We start from the raw sequence: 14,637 nt of genomic DNA on the forward strand, positions 1-14,637 counted from the left end.
TCACAAAGACTGTCTGCATCCACCAGTTAAGCTATTTCAATGCACATGGAACATTAAGATCCCTGCTCTAAAACTAGTTCACCCAAAACTCTGCTTCTTGTATCCTGTCCTGCACCATGTTCCGTTCACTCACACATTACTTGTCTGTATTGGCTCTGCGCACCACAATCTCTTGAAAATGCTTATCCTTGTGCTTAAATCACTTCACTGCCTTGGTACCCATTATCTCTGTAACCTACTGCTGACAATGCTACACCACCAGCCAAAATCTCCTTTCTTTTGTCTAGGTTTTCATGCATTCACTTTTTCTCTTTGGTGGCAATGCCTCAGCTGCGACATGAGATTCATTCACCCTTCATTTTCAACTTTAAGGCCTACTTGTAAAACTCAGCCCTTTGATCATACTTTTGATATCTCCTTCCCATTTGTCCATTGTCTGATACTACTATTATGCATCTTTGGATTTTTTATTAAATTACAAATTAGCAGGCTAGAAAAATGGCATAGGAGGAGGCATTTTCGCCCATTGTGTTTGTGCTGGCTATTTGAAAGAGCATGCCTATTAGGTTCATTTCACTCCTTTTTCTCCACAGTTCAACAAATACTTTCATTCCAATATTTTTTTTAATGATTTCTAATAAATCTGATTCCACCACTCTTTCAGGTAACAACTACCTTAAATTAGCCATCATCCTTCTCATCAGTGAAAGCATTTAATCAAAATCCTTTATAATCTTAAACTCTTATCAAATCTTCCCTTCACTTTCTCTGCTCAATGGAAAACAACTGCACCTTCTTGTTTCTGCACATACTAGAATTATACCTGTGAGAAAATGCATTTAAGTTTCCTCTGCTTCAAGGCTTTGACATACCTTAAACTTTTAGTGGATTCAGGGAAGTTATAATCATGTGTATGACTTAAAATATTCCAACTTTAATTTTCATCTCATTACATTTCACCAAATCTTCTGCCATGCTGTGCAAGGTAAACAAGTGCATAATTTTAGCAAATTGGGTTATGACTTCACAGGAAATAGCTCTAAAAATTATTAAAAACACCATTATCTTAAAGTTTAAAAACATAGAAACAGCATAGCACAGGAACAGGCCCTTTAGCCCACAAGATCTGTGCAGACCATGATGCCAAAATAAACTAATTCCATATCCCTCCATTCCCTGCCTCTTAAATGTCACTTTTCATGTCTACTTCCACCACCCCACCAGACAGCACATTTCCAGGTACACGTGTAACCCTAATCACATCTGTGTAAAAATACACACCTCATATCTCCTTCAAACTTTTTCCTCTCACCTTGAAACTATACCCTCTAGTATTTGACATTTCTACCCTGGAAAAAAGACTATCTACCCTATCTATGCCAATTTACAGTTGAAATATTAATCTTTGCCCATTATCACACCTTTAAATACATTTCTGAGGGCTGTGTCAAATATTATTTGATAATCTCTGGTTAAACCACAACTCCCATTTATATAACATGAAAGATGCTATACAAATGCAAGTTACTGACACTGCTAAAAATCTATCTCAATATCATTGTGAGGATTCAAAACCGCTCTTAAATGATTGTTAATACATCCACCAATACTAAGTAACATTTCTGGACGCTAATTAGGGAAATAAAACAGTTTTATATGACATTTAAAATGGGAGCATCACCAAGCCCTAAACAATGGTAGTGTGTTAAACTGTTTAAAAAGCAATAATTAATTATTTTGCTTAATTGTGCAAATTTTATAATTTAACAAACGACTTATACAGTTAGAAGTGTTCAGGAGCTGGGATACCCGTTGGCGAGCGAGCAGCATTGACTAGTGATGACAACAGCTTGGGATGCCTTCAAGTTTAGTAACTGCACGCAGCGAACATAACATTCATCAGCAAGTGCCCGTTAACTACCAGTTTTCTCATTTAATGTCTGTTTCACCCTGTTTCCCTGAACTCCCCGAAGGAAAGAAACACTCCTCTCACACACAAATGGGGGAGTCTCTCTTCCACCGCGGCCACCATGTTTGTTTCCTAAAACAAACCAGAGTCACGACGCTGCTCCTCGGGCGCAATCTGCGACGTTACTGACAAAATACAAATCCCAGGTCGAACTCGACCGTTCGCCGGCCATGTTGCTGCTTCGTAAAGAATATAAATCGAAAACGATAATACGTATATATTTAAAAAAAACACACCAGCATGGATTCCCCCGCCCCCCTCTCCCCGAGCAGCAGGATGCGAGCAGCCGCCATTTTGTGCGAGGCGAGGCTCGGCCGGTGTGCGAGGGGAGGGGGGAGGGGTGTCGTGTAATGGTTGAATAGGGGCACCCCCTCCCGGGGCCCAGGCTGTGGTGGCCGGTTTGCTTGAGACGAGGCGCTATTGTCTCGCTTCTCGGAGGGAGGCTCGGGCCGCTGTTGTTCGGTGCCTTGGCTGCCGCCGCCGCCAGCACATAGCGCCGCCGGGGTGGTTTTATCCCTCTGTGTGTCTTTCTGTCTCCCTCTCTTTCGTGTGTGTGTGTGTGTGCGCTTTTTTCCCTCCCCCCCCCCCTCCTTTTTCTGTGCGAGAGTGTTGAGTCGAGTGACTGCATGGAGCCGCTTACAACACCGCAGCCCGTGTAACAGCGTCAAAAAGCAGCAGCAAAACACACACACACATACACACACAAACCACAACAGTATCACACAATAGAGAACAAGATGTAAGTTTTCCTTTTCTGTATCTCTTTTATTCTTCATCTGGCGATCGAAAGAGTCCCGAACCGGGTCGTTTACTCCTTTTTTTTCTCTTTTTTTCATTCCTTCTTAAAACTTTCGCACTCGCTCCACCATCAATGACTGAGCGGCAGTGGAATGGCTCTCTCGTTTAGATATTGAAGGAAGTTTGTTTAAGAGGTTTATTTTTTTTTCGTTTGTTTTTGCACATACGCCACACACACACATACACAATAACAACAACAATAACAATGAAAAAGATGGCAAATCCGACGGGGGAAATTGCAGCCTTCAGAGCCACGGAGAAAAAGACTGGCGTTCTTGGAGGAGCTGCGGCAATTTCACCATAACAGAGGGTAAGAAATACTACAGAGGCATTTTATACCTGGCTGGGGGGGAGCATAAAACTTTTTTGAAATGGTAAACACTTGGCTATTATCCTCTGCCTTTTTACAGGACGCCTTTTAAAAAGATCCCAATAGTGGGTGGCAAGGAGCTGGATCTTCACGCTCTCTATACCAGAGTCACCAGTCTAGGTGGATTCGCCAAGGTGATCATATTTAGTGGGATGTAATTTTATTTTCTTTCTCCTTGGTGAAGGATCTGCATTGATTTATATTTTTAATTAGTTTCTGTTGGCAAAGAATAAAGGTTGTGTGGCAGAGCGATGTAAATGGCATTTGTTGCATGTAAGGCTGCCTGCCTGGCCTGGTGCGTGGGGGCTGAGCTGCTGCTTCTCGGAGCGCACTTCGCGAAGTCAAAATTAGCGGGCATGTTTAACATCGATAATCGTGAGTGTGCCTGGGGTAGGAAATACTCTTCAGGGGACCGGCTCGCACCATTTGTTTGCCTTTATCCTGGACGGATCGGGTGAAATGGACCTTCGTATTTCTTCGTCGTGTCAGGCTTCGTGGTTCAAGGGAAAATTGTAGGCCTCATATTAGGCCCATAGGATGATTAGGACGGAGAAAATGTAATATCTTTATCGTTTTGTAGTCCCATGAAACAAGCAAAGTAGACAAGATTATTTAGGTTTAGGAGCTCGGTGGTTGTAAAATAGTGCCGGTCGCGTTATTTAAACGGGTAAAGGAACATATGGTGTATAGTGATATCTGATAATATGTGTGCGCATATTAATCAGGATTATTGTTTTTGGTGCAGGTAACCGATAAGAACAAATGGTCACAAATAACAGAGGAGTTAAATTTTCCTAAAGGTTGTCCAAATGCAGCGTTTGCCTTAAAGCAATATTACTTACGGTAAGATTATTATTGTGTATTCGTTATGTTTAATATTCGTTATTTCTATTAAATTAGGGTAAGTGATTTCGATATTTGAAATGTCCTCAACAATTATATGCTTTTTCCTCATTTTGTTCTTTTTGAAAGTGCAAGGACTTTTGTAAAATGGTCATTTCCAAAATGCAAAAACGTTAAGGATTTTGATGTCTGATTTGTGGTTCACTCTGTGTTTCGTTCAAGTGTATTTTGAAGAGTTGAGCAAACTTGTTGAACGTGCTGTACAAATACTGTACAGGTGTGTGACCCACTTTTATGGTAACAGTTTGCAGTTGTGCAATTCTGTATATTTACAGCTAGTATATAAACTACCTAGAAGGACGTAGATACCCTGATTATGCTAACGAAAAATTGCAGGTGCTGCCTGTTAGTGAATTTTGTTGACAAAGCTGAACCAAGAATTCCTGTGACACCATATCTTAATTTTTTAAAAAAATCTGGATAAACATTCACATTTTAGTAGAAATCTCTAATTCCATATTAATGCTTGTTGTGGTATATGGTATATTTTTGGTACTATAACATTTTTAAGGCTTTCAGTTGGTATTGTAGCAAGTTCTGTGTAAATGTCCATATTTTAGACTATTATGACATGCTAGGCCACTTATGGCATGTCCCACGATGGGGGGAAAATGATGTTGATTGTTCTACCTTTCAAACATATGGAACAATTCAACAATAGTCACTGAGCAAATCAGTTTCATGGCTTTGAAAAATTTCCATTGGCCAATTGAATGGTGATGGGGGAGCTATGGTGGGAAGGAGGCAATTTCTGTTTAAAGGTCAAAAGATGGAATTGTACTTTAGGAATACTCAGATTTTCAAGTAGTCAGGTATGTACGCTATTGGGTAACTGTCATTTAAGCATTAGTTCCGGACAATAGTGTAGTGTACCCTGGCTTTAAAGAAAATATAATATTGAGATTTTTAAAGCAAGCTGTGCAAAAAACTGTTTTGATTGTGCATGTTAGGGTATTGAAATCTGCTGGCTAAGGTTCAAGTTAAAATTATTTTAATCATTTTATAAGATATGAACTAAACTTATGCCATAGGTGTAGCTGTTGAATTCAAGACATTAAACTTCTGACTGGTTTCCGTCAGTAACTTGTGTCCAGTAATTGAGTAGTACTGCACAAACAATCACTCAAATTAAGTTGGGAGCATTAGCAATGATGAAATCACCTCATTTATCAAATTGCCATGTATTTCAATGAATATTCAATTTCATGTGCAAAACATTAGAACTACGATGTTCTTGCATACAAGCTGTGTTTTAAGACTTATTCCCTGTGGTTTACCTTTGCTATGATACTATCCCTGGATGATTTAGGAAGAATTTGTTAAATTGGATACATCACTTTTTGCTGTACTAGTTTTTGTAATAGTTTTGTTATTAAAATTATAGGATTTGATCAATTAATATATTTCCACATTTTCAAGCTATTGTAGAAACATAAAACCAAATATTTTTCTCCCAATCTTTTTGACAGGCCATATGACATGTATGTTTTCATGTGTTAACAAATTTTAATTTGTAAAAGTGGTTAAATGTTCCCTATGGACATTCATTTAAGAGTGCCTGAAAAACACTAATAGTTTATGGATTAAGCAGTCATTTATAATTGTAATATTTCATCAAAGCTTCTTTGGAAGGTTCCAAAATGAATATCAATTACACGTTTATGAGGTGCAAATAGAAATTTGTATGTTATTATTGTAGTACTAACCCTTTAATTTTCAGCTGAATGAGTGTGGCTTAAAAAAAGAGGGAAAAAATGCAAGCAAAAATTAGAATGCACTTTTTTTCATGAAATGCAAACAGTCATGATCAGCAGTAAATCTGCTTAACACCACGATGCAATATTGAAGCACTTTGGTGAATTTTCATATGATAGCCATATTTACAGTATTGAGAAGAATCTTTAAAGTATTTTTGTTTGCTGTTTATTTTAAAACAGCAGGATGGATTTTTTGACCTGACCAGTATTGTAATTACCAGACTCGAAAGGGCCCTAGCAATGTACTTGCTTATGCCTCCTGGTTCGAGGTAATGGACTTTGCAAAGTGTTTTTTGTATAGTAATTTTATTCTTAAAGAGGAATGCTGAATTGCTGCTGTTTCAGACTAAACTTTACATTGAGTTTAGCCTTTGAGAAAAGGATGTGTGCTTAATTTGTTTCATCATTCAAAGCAGCATTGCAAAAATCAACATAAAGATGGCAAAATTTTAAACTAATTTCTGTTGATGACTTTGAGCTTGAATCAATGGCTATACACTTCGTACATTTGATTTGCATAGTGTATGCTTGGTTCGAACTGTCACGCTTGTGATTTTGATGTGTTATCTCAACAGTTTAAAGCCGGTAAAAACGTGGCAAATCCAAATTGTGTCTGCACATTTTATAATTACACTACCTTCGTAAATGATGAAGGATTTTGCACGATTGGTCTTTCTAGGAAATTTTATTGCACAATTGATGTGTTGCATTAACAGCAGCTTTTTACATTGACAGTCAATCAACCTGTCCTAAGACAGATGTGTGAGATATCTCATGGACGGCTACTCAGGTGGATGTTCATCCTAACCTAATGCAGTATCGTATCCACATTTTTCATAAACCATGTGGGCCAAGCTGCAACACTAGGTCCCTAATATATTTTGGAGTTCTAAAGTCAAGTGGACATGAAGTCAGCACAATATTTTTGGATATATGCTACAAGTACTTAATTTTCTTTTGCAAAACTGTGCTCCATTATAAAGGGGTTTATAGATCATAGCATCCAATTTTGTGCAGAGAGTTATATAATTATCACTATAATTATGAATTTTTCTGTAAAAGATCTGTCTCCTTTTACTTAGACTTGTATAATGCAGAAAAGACAGTATGAAAGTTACTTAATCAAAGATAAAGTATGGTTTATAAAGTAGAATTGCATAATGTGAAACAGCATATGACCCTATCTCCCATAAGGTCATATATTTCAGTCTCTGGTTATTTACTTTTGGCTTATCAGATCATTCAGCTATCTATATACAGAAAAATTGTCATCTGTAATTCCATCTTGTATATGTTTACATAATTATGATCCTTAATTGAATTTGTGAGTACAATTTGGTTACATTGTCAGTTGGTAATAACTGAAGAAAGTAGCACAAAACAATATTTTCAATGAGTTTGTATATTGTGAGTTAGCTGCAACACTTCTGTCATTAGAGCTTTCTTAAATATAGACCAAGGTATTAAAAAAATCATATTACAAGCGCAGTACCTAACAAAATTGAAAGGATATGATAGTATTTTTGATGTCCTGACTGAGGGTATTGGTTATAGTCATTAGCTAATTAACTGGACTGAGAATAAGAAGTATGCCATGAAACACTTCTTCAGAAAAAACTTGCAACAATTCAAATATGTGATATTTTAATCTTTCTTTGTCTATTACATACTGCTTAATATCTTATGATAACTATTAGTTTATCATTGCAAGTAATTTGCAGCCGCTTAGCAAATGAAGTAGTGTGTATCTGCATGCAGCAAGACCCAGACAACATTCGGGCATGGGCTGATAAGTGGCAAATAACTTAGCACCACAAAATTGCAAGGCAATAACTATTTCCAGTGAGAGAGATTCTGACCTCCTATCCTTGCCATTCAATGGTATGACCATCACTGAGTCCCCTATCAGAAAGACTGCAGCAGTTCAAGAAGGCAGTTTATTAACATCTTCTCAAGGGGAATTAGTGGTGTTAATAATGCTAACATTGCCAGCGATGCCCAGATTCCGAAAATGGACTTTGAAATAATGAATCCAAATCTTCTGCAATTCCAAGTATCTTGTGGAACTCACCTTTTTGTACAATGTTTGAAACTGGAGAATATTGCAAAATCCAAACTGTTAATTGAAACTGGTGAATAACGTTTGACGGATCATTCCTTCATTGATGTTAAGACTGTTTCTTGGAATATATAAATGAGGTTATAAGCAGAAAATTACCTGGTTGCTTTGGTCAGGTTAAGTTCCTCATTGTTTGTAGTTAGCAGAGCAGTTGAGGTACTTGTATTCTTAGGTACACTTCGGTATCCCAAAGGCATATTCAGATTAAAATGTTATAAATAGCCAATTATGATTTTGTATATTTTAATAAGGTTATCTGTCAACTTGTGGTCAGAAAGCAAGGAACAGCAGATGCAGTAAATCAAAATAAAAACAGAAAATGCTGGAAATATTCAGCAGATCACACAGTTAATATTTCAGATCCATATTCTAATGAAAAGTCATCAATGTGAAATTTTTTTTTTCCTGGATAGATGCTGCTTGACCTGATGAATGTTTGCAGCTTTTTTTGTTGACAATTTATACTACTCATCGCATCTTTGATATTTCAACCACATGTGACAGGCAGCAGCGGATTGTTACTTTAATATAAAATCTACATTTAAAAGAAATTCTGCTGTACATGGTAGTTCTCAATTATGTCATTCATTTGAACTAAACCAGTAAGTTTAAACAGTATATTAGAATAATAAATCTTACCGATCAAATGCTCTGTAAGGGAGTGACTTATTGATTTGCAAATTTCGAACCTGGCATTCAGTCTCTTGTTGAATACGTTTCTTCAGAATGTTTTCTGAATTTTCATTCTGTGTCACTTCACTACTTAGTTTAGTAATTGATTTAGTGTTAAAAGTAACTTGTCAGTTGACAAGAGTTTTGTTCTGACAACAACCTTAATTAAAATCAAGCACTTGATCATTTAAGCTCAACAGTGTCCTCAACAAATTCTTCAGCCGAAACACTTTTCTAGATATTGGAAAATTTGAGCTAAGCCATTGCATGGGGGCGCGGGGAGGCTAGATTTATCCCCCTTGAAGGGAGAAACAAAGAAAACCAAATAGATACAAGAACATGAAACTGGATAGTAGATTCTGAAACTGATCAGAGTAAGTTGGATTTGAAATTTCTACTGACCTTTCATTTCATTTCAAAAGATGAACTTTGGCAGTCTTGCATCTCTCAGAAATCCCTCACCAAAAATTAGCATTAAAATCTAGATTGATATTCCAGTACAATACTGCTATTGTTGGAATTGACATTTGGGGGAGATGTTGAACAGAAGCCATGTTTGGATTCTCAGGTAGACATAAGAGACCTCTGGATGACTTGAAGGAAACAATGGACTTTCTTTCCTGGTATCCTGTCCGCATTATACTTCAACTTTTCTTCTATAATAGGTAATCTGGGCATAACTATGTTACTATTTGTGAGTGTTTGCTATATTTCCTGCATTCCGTAAAACATGTAATAGATCCTTTTGGCAAAGGTGCCCAATTAAAGTCAAATACTTGGGTTTAAAGTGATAAGAATTTAAGATGAAACCTGGAAAAGGATTGCAATTTAACTGATGGGTCAAAAGCAGTAGATGGTAGTTAGGTAAATGATGGGCTGAGTAAGTGCTGAGTGAGTACTTGTGTAATTGGTATTGACTTTTGCTGTTTATAATTTTGAATAATCATAGAGTTATACAGCAAGGAAACTGGCATTTTGGCCGAACTCATCCCTGATGACCATAGTGTCTTCCTGAGCTACTCCCATTTGTCTGCATTTGGCCCATATTCCTCTAAACCTTTGCTATCCATGTACCTGTCCAAATGTCTTTTAAATGTAATTAATCGCACCTCTACCACTTCTGGCAGTTTGTTCCATATACCCACCACCCTCTGTGTGGGAAAATCTTGCCTCTCAGGTCCCCTTTAAATCCCCTCTCAGCTTAACCCTAGGCCCTCTAGTTCTAGACTCCCCCACCCTGGGGGAAAAAGACTGACAATCCATCTTATCCATGCCTCTCATGATCTTATAAACCTCTAAGATTACCTCTTAGCCTCCTTCGTTCCAGGGAAAACAGTCCTAACCTATCCAGTCTCTCCTTTATAATTCTAGTCCTCCAGGCCTGGCAACATTTTTGTGAATCTTTTTTGCACCCTCTCTAGCTTCCTATAGTATGGTGACCAGATTGCACACAATATTCCAGGTACAGTCTCACCCATGTCTTGTACAGCTGTAATATGATGTCCCAACTCTTGTACTCGGTGCCCTGACTGATGTAGGTGAATGTACCATATGCTGCCTTCACCACGTTGTCCACTTGTTTTGCTAGTTTCAGGGAATTATGTACTTTTAAAAGTATACAATGAATAACTTTGGTTCAAAACTCCATGTAAACTTGACATATTTAGGAACAGACATAGAGCATTTAGACCCTTGAGGCTGCTTCAAGGATCAGTTGTGGCTGATCTACAAGGCTCAAGGTTTTTATAAGGCTCTATGCCTATAGTTATCTAGATGTTCAAGACAATTTAAATAAAATAAAGGATTGATGTTTATGAGAGCATTGCAGTTTTCATTGTGTTTTACTTCTGATGCTGAATTTGGGTTAGAGTTGTAGAGTCACACAATAGAGAAACAGACCCTTTAGCCCAACTGGTCCCTGCCGACCAAGATTCCCATCTAAGGTAGTCCCATTTGCCTGTGTTTGGCTCTTATTCCTCTAAACCTTTCCTAATCGTGTATTTGTGCAATTACATTTTAGAAGTTGTTAATGTACCTGCCTCAACCACTTCCTCTGGCAGCTCATTCCATATACTGACCACCCTCTGGGTGAAAAAGTTGTCCCTCAGGTTCCTATTAAATCTCTCCCCTCTCACCTTAAAACTATGCCCTCTAGTCCTTGATTCCCTAACCCTGGGGAGAAAGATTATGTGCATTCGCCCCATCTATGCCCCCTCATGTTTTTATACACCTCCATAAGATCAACTTTCATTGTGCCAATGGAAAAATGTCCCAACCTGCTCAACCTCATCCTTAACTCAGTCCTTCGAGTACTGGCAACATCCTTGTAAATCTCCTTTGCACTCTTTCTAGCTTAATGGCGTCTTTCCTGTAGCAGGATGACCAAAACTGAACATAATATTCCAAATATGGCCTCATCACTGTCTTGTACACATGCACCATGATCTCCCAACTTCAGTACTCAATGCCTTGAAGGTCAATGTGCCAAAAGCTGCCTTCACCACCCTGTCTACCTGTGCCACTTTCAGGGAATCATGTACTTGTACTCCAAGGTCCTTCTGTTCTTATAACACTCCCCAGGACACTGCCGTTCACTTTGAAAGTTCTACCCTCAGTTGTCTTCCCAAAATGTAACACTTTGCACTTATCCGAATTAAACTCCAGTTGCCATTCTTTGACCCACTTACCCAGTTGATCAAAATCCCTCTGTAAATCCTGATAATCATCTTCACTGTCAATGACACCAGCTATTTTAGTGTCATCTGCAAACTTGCTAACCGTGCCTTGTACATTCTCATCCAAATCATTGAGATAGATGACAAATAGCAATGGGCCTACTGACCCCTGGGGAATACCACTAGTCATAGGCATCCAGTCCAAAAAAAGCAACCTTCCACCATTGCCTTTTGCTTCTTACCATAAAGCCAATTGTGCAACCAGTTAGCTAGCTCTTTCTGGATCCCAAGCACTCTTGTAAAGGGAAATTGTGCAAGGGTGGTATGAAGGGACACAGCAACGAATAAGGGCAAAGTCAGGAAAAATGGTATAAAGTCAAAATTAAGGTACTTTATCTGAATGCACATAGTTTGTAATAAGGTGAATGAATTATTAGTATAATACAAAAGAATAGTGGTTGGAAGATGACCCAGGCCAGAAACTGGCTATTTTCAGGGTACTTGGCATTTTGGATAGGGAGACAAATTGAGGAGGTGATGGAGTTAGAGGAAATAGTGATTAGCTTTTTTAATGAAAGATAGTGTTGGAGTACAACTGAGAAAGGGCCTTTGCACAGATTGGAAAGTAGGAACAGTTTGAATTGTAAGATCTATAGGTCACAAAACGCTAACAATACTTTTGTGCAGAGTATCAATTGAAGAAGAATAATGGGTGCATATGTCAAAGACGATTGTGAGTGATTTTAGGCTTCACGCAGACCTAGCAAATCAATTTTCCAAAGTAGTTTTAAAGAATAGTTTCTGGAATGCATTCAAGACAACTCTCTTGGAAAATACTAGTAGATCCAACTAGTGAACAGGATGTTTTGGATCTGGGTATGTGCAACGACACATGTTTCATTAGCAATCTCATATTTAAAGAATCCTCTGGGGAAGAATGATGGAAAGATGACGGGGTTGTCGCTTTTTGCTGAATGTGAAATTCTAAGTCTGAATCTAGAATCTTGTGCTTGAAGAAAATCCATAGATGTAAGAGACAAGTTGGCTGAGGTAGATCAAGGAAATTCACATTAAAAACTATGGTGGTAGATAAACATGACAGACATTCAAATAAATTTCCATCTCCCTGGCCCTACACTCAGCTCTGGAGCGTCTGGACAGTAAAGACACCTACGTTAGACTATTGTTTATTGACTACAGCTCTGCCTTCGGTACAATAATCCCAAGCAAGCTTGTCACCAAACTCCGAGACCTAGGACTCAACACCTCCCTCTGTAACTGGATCCTTGACTTTCTAACCAACAGACCGCAATCAGTGAGGATAGGCAGCAATACCTACGGCACGATTATTCTCAACGCTGGTGCCCCACAAGGCTGCATCCTCAACCCTCTGCTCCCTATGCACTCATGACTGTGTGGCCAGATTCTGCTCTAACTCCATCTACAAGTTTACAGATGATACCACTGTTGTAGGCTGTATCTCAAACAGCGATGAGTCGGAGTACAGGAAGGAGATAGAGAGCTTAGTGGAATGGTGTCGTGACGACAACCTTTCCCTCAATATCAACAAAACAAAAGAGCTGGTCATTGACTTTAGGAAAGGGGGCGGTGTACATCCAACTGTCTACATCAATGGTGCTGAGGTTGAGAGCTTCAAGTTCCTGGGAGTGAACATCACCAACAGCCTGTCCTGGTCAAATCACGTAGATGCCACGGCCAAGAAAGCTCACCAGTGCCTCTACTTCCTCAGGAGGCTAAAGAAATTCGGTTTGTCCCCTTTGATTCTCACCAACTTTTACCAATGCACCATAGAAAGCATCGTATCTGGATGTATCACGGCTTGGTATGGCATCTGCTCTGTCCAGGACATCAAGAAACTGCAGAGAATTGTGGACACAGCCCAGCGCATCATGGACACCAGCCTCCCCTCCTTGGACTCTGTCTTTACCTCTCGCTGCCTTGGTGAAGCAGCCAGCATAGTCAAAGACGCCACCCACCCGGGTCATTCTCTATTCTCTCTTCCGTCAGGTAGAAGATGCAGGAGCCTGAGGGCACGTACCACCAGACTTAAGGACAGCTTCTACCCCACTGTGATAAGACTATTGAACAGTTCCCTTGTACAATGAGATGGACTCTGACCTCACAATCTACCTTGTTGTGACCTTGCACCTTATTGCACTGCACTTTCTCTGTAGCTGTGACACTTTACTCTGTGCTGTTATTGTTTTTACCTGTACTACATCAATGCACTCTGTACTAACTTGATGTAACTGCACTGTGTAATGAATTGACCTGTACGATCGGTGTACAAATTTTTCACTGTACCTTGGTACAAGTGACAATAATAAACCAATACCAATAATTCTTATTAAGCATGTATTGGGAAATAAAGAACTACTGGCTAAAAAATAATCCATGTTTTGCTAACTAAGGTTAAAGCTGGTATTAGATTGAAAGTACATAGTTGTGTAGAAAAGTTATAGGCCCGAAGAATTGGGTTAATTTTAGGGACCAGTAAAAATGTTTTTTTGAAAAAAAAAGTGGGGAGAAACATTAAATATAGCAAGCTAGCAAAAATAAGAAAGGGTACATTTCTGTTTTGCTACTTTACTCTTTTATTTTTTTATGCAGATTATAAGATCTGTCACAGCTACTGTATAATAAGAGAGCAGCAAACATAAATGTTGTTCCCTTTAGAAACTGAAATGGGAATTGATAATTGTGGGGGGGGGGGGGGTGATGGAAGAAAGAGGAAAGGGAATTTAACAAATATTTGCATCTGTCTTCACAGGAAGACACTACAAGTATACCAGAATAGTGGATGACCATCAAACAGAGAGTAACAAAACATTATCACTGGAGGGTAAAATTATTAGGTAATCCAGTGGAGCTAAAGACTTGCACCTAATGGCTTGCCGACTCGGTGCATGCCTTTGGTTGTGTTTGGTTTTGTTAGCATTCAAGCAAACAATATTTGTAATGTTTTGCTCAAAGAAGAAATTACATTTTCATTGATAAAATGCTGGAATCTCTGTTAGTTAAGAAAGTAACAAGGTAGCAACAGACTCTTTGCCTAGTCGTTATTATTTCTGAATGACTCTTTGCCTAGTCGTTATTATTTCTGAATAAGCATGGGTTTTGTGAAAGGGAAATTGCATTTGGCATTTAGGATATAGCTAAGGGGAACCAGTGGGCATGATATATTTGGATATACCACAGAACAATACAGGCCCTTTGGCCCACCATGTTGTGCCAACCTTCAAACCATCCCTAAGGCTATCTAACCCCTTTCTCCCACATATTCCTCTATCTTAAATTCCTCCATATGCTTATCTAACAATCTCTTGAACTTGCGCAATGTATCAGCCTCCACC

At 38.7% G+C, this 14,637-nt stretch overlaps 2 protein-coding genes across 2 annotated transcripts in view; one reads left to right on the forward strand and one right to left on the reverse strand.

Annotated features, from left to right (window-relative positions):
* The window catches only part of LOC127578633 (uncharacterized), a 54,970-nt gene extending 51,908 nt beyond the window's left edge, over positions 1 to 3,062 (reverse strand). Inside the window, exon 1 of the mRNA XM_052030821.1 lies at positions 2,206 to 3,062. Within this exon, the coding sequence (XP_051886781.1) occupies positions 2,206 to 2,805 (600 nt within the window). The 5' untranslated portion in view covers positions 2,806 to 3,062. The remainder of the gene's footprint in view (positions 1 to 2,205) is intronic.
* The window catches only part of arid2 (AT rich interactive domain 2 (ARID, RFX-like)), a 92,299-nt gene continuing 80,502 nt past the window's right edge, over positions 2,841 to 14,637 (forward strand). The window contains exons 1-4 of the mRNA XM_052030720.1: positions 2,841 to 2,854; positions 2,982 to 3,077; positions 3,178 to 3,271; positions 3,883 to 3,980. Of these exons, the coding sequence (XP_051886680.1) occupies positions 2,841 to 2,854; positions 2,982 to 3,077; positions 3,178 to 3,271; positions 3,883 to 3,980 (302 nt within the window). The remainder of the gene's footprint in view (positions 2,855 to 2,981; positions 3,078 to 3,177; positions 3,272 to 3,882; positions 3,981 to 14,637) is intronic.

Source organism: Pristis pectinata, chromosome 15 (assembly GCF_009764475.1).
Source record: "Pristis pectinata isolate sPriPec2 chromosome 15, sPriPec2.1.pri, whole genome shotgun sequence".
Lineage (NCBI taxonomy): Eukaryota > Metazoa > Chordata > Chondrichthyes > Rhinopristiformes > Pristidae > Pristis > Pristis pectinata.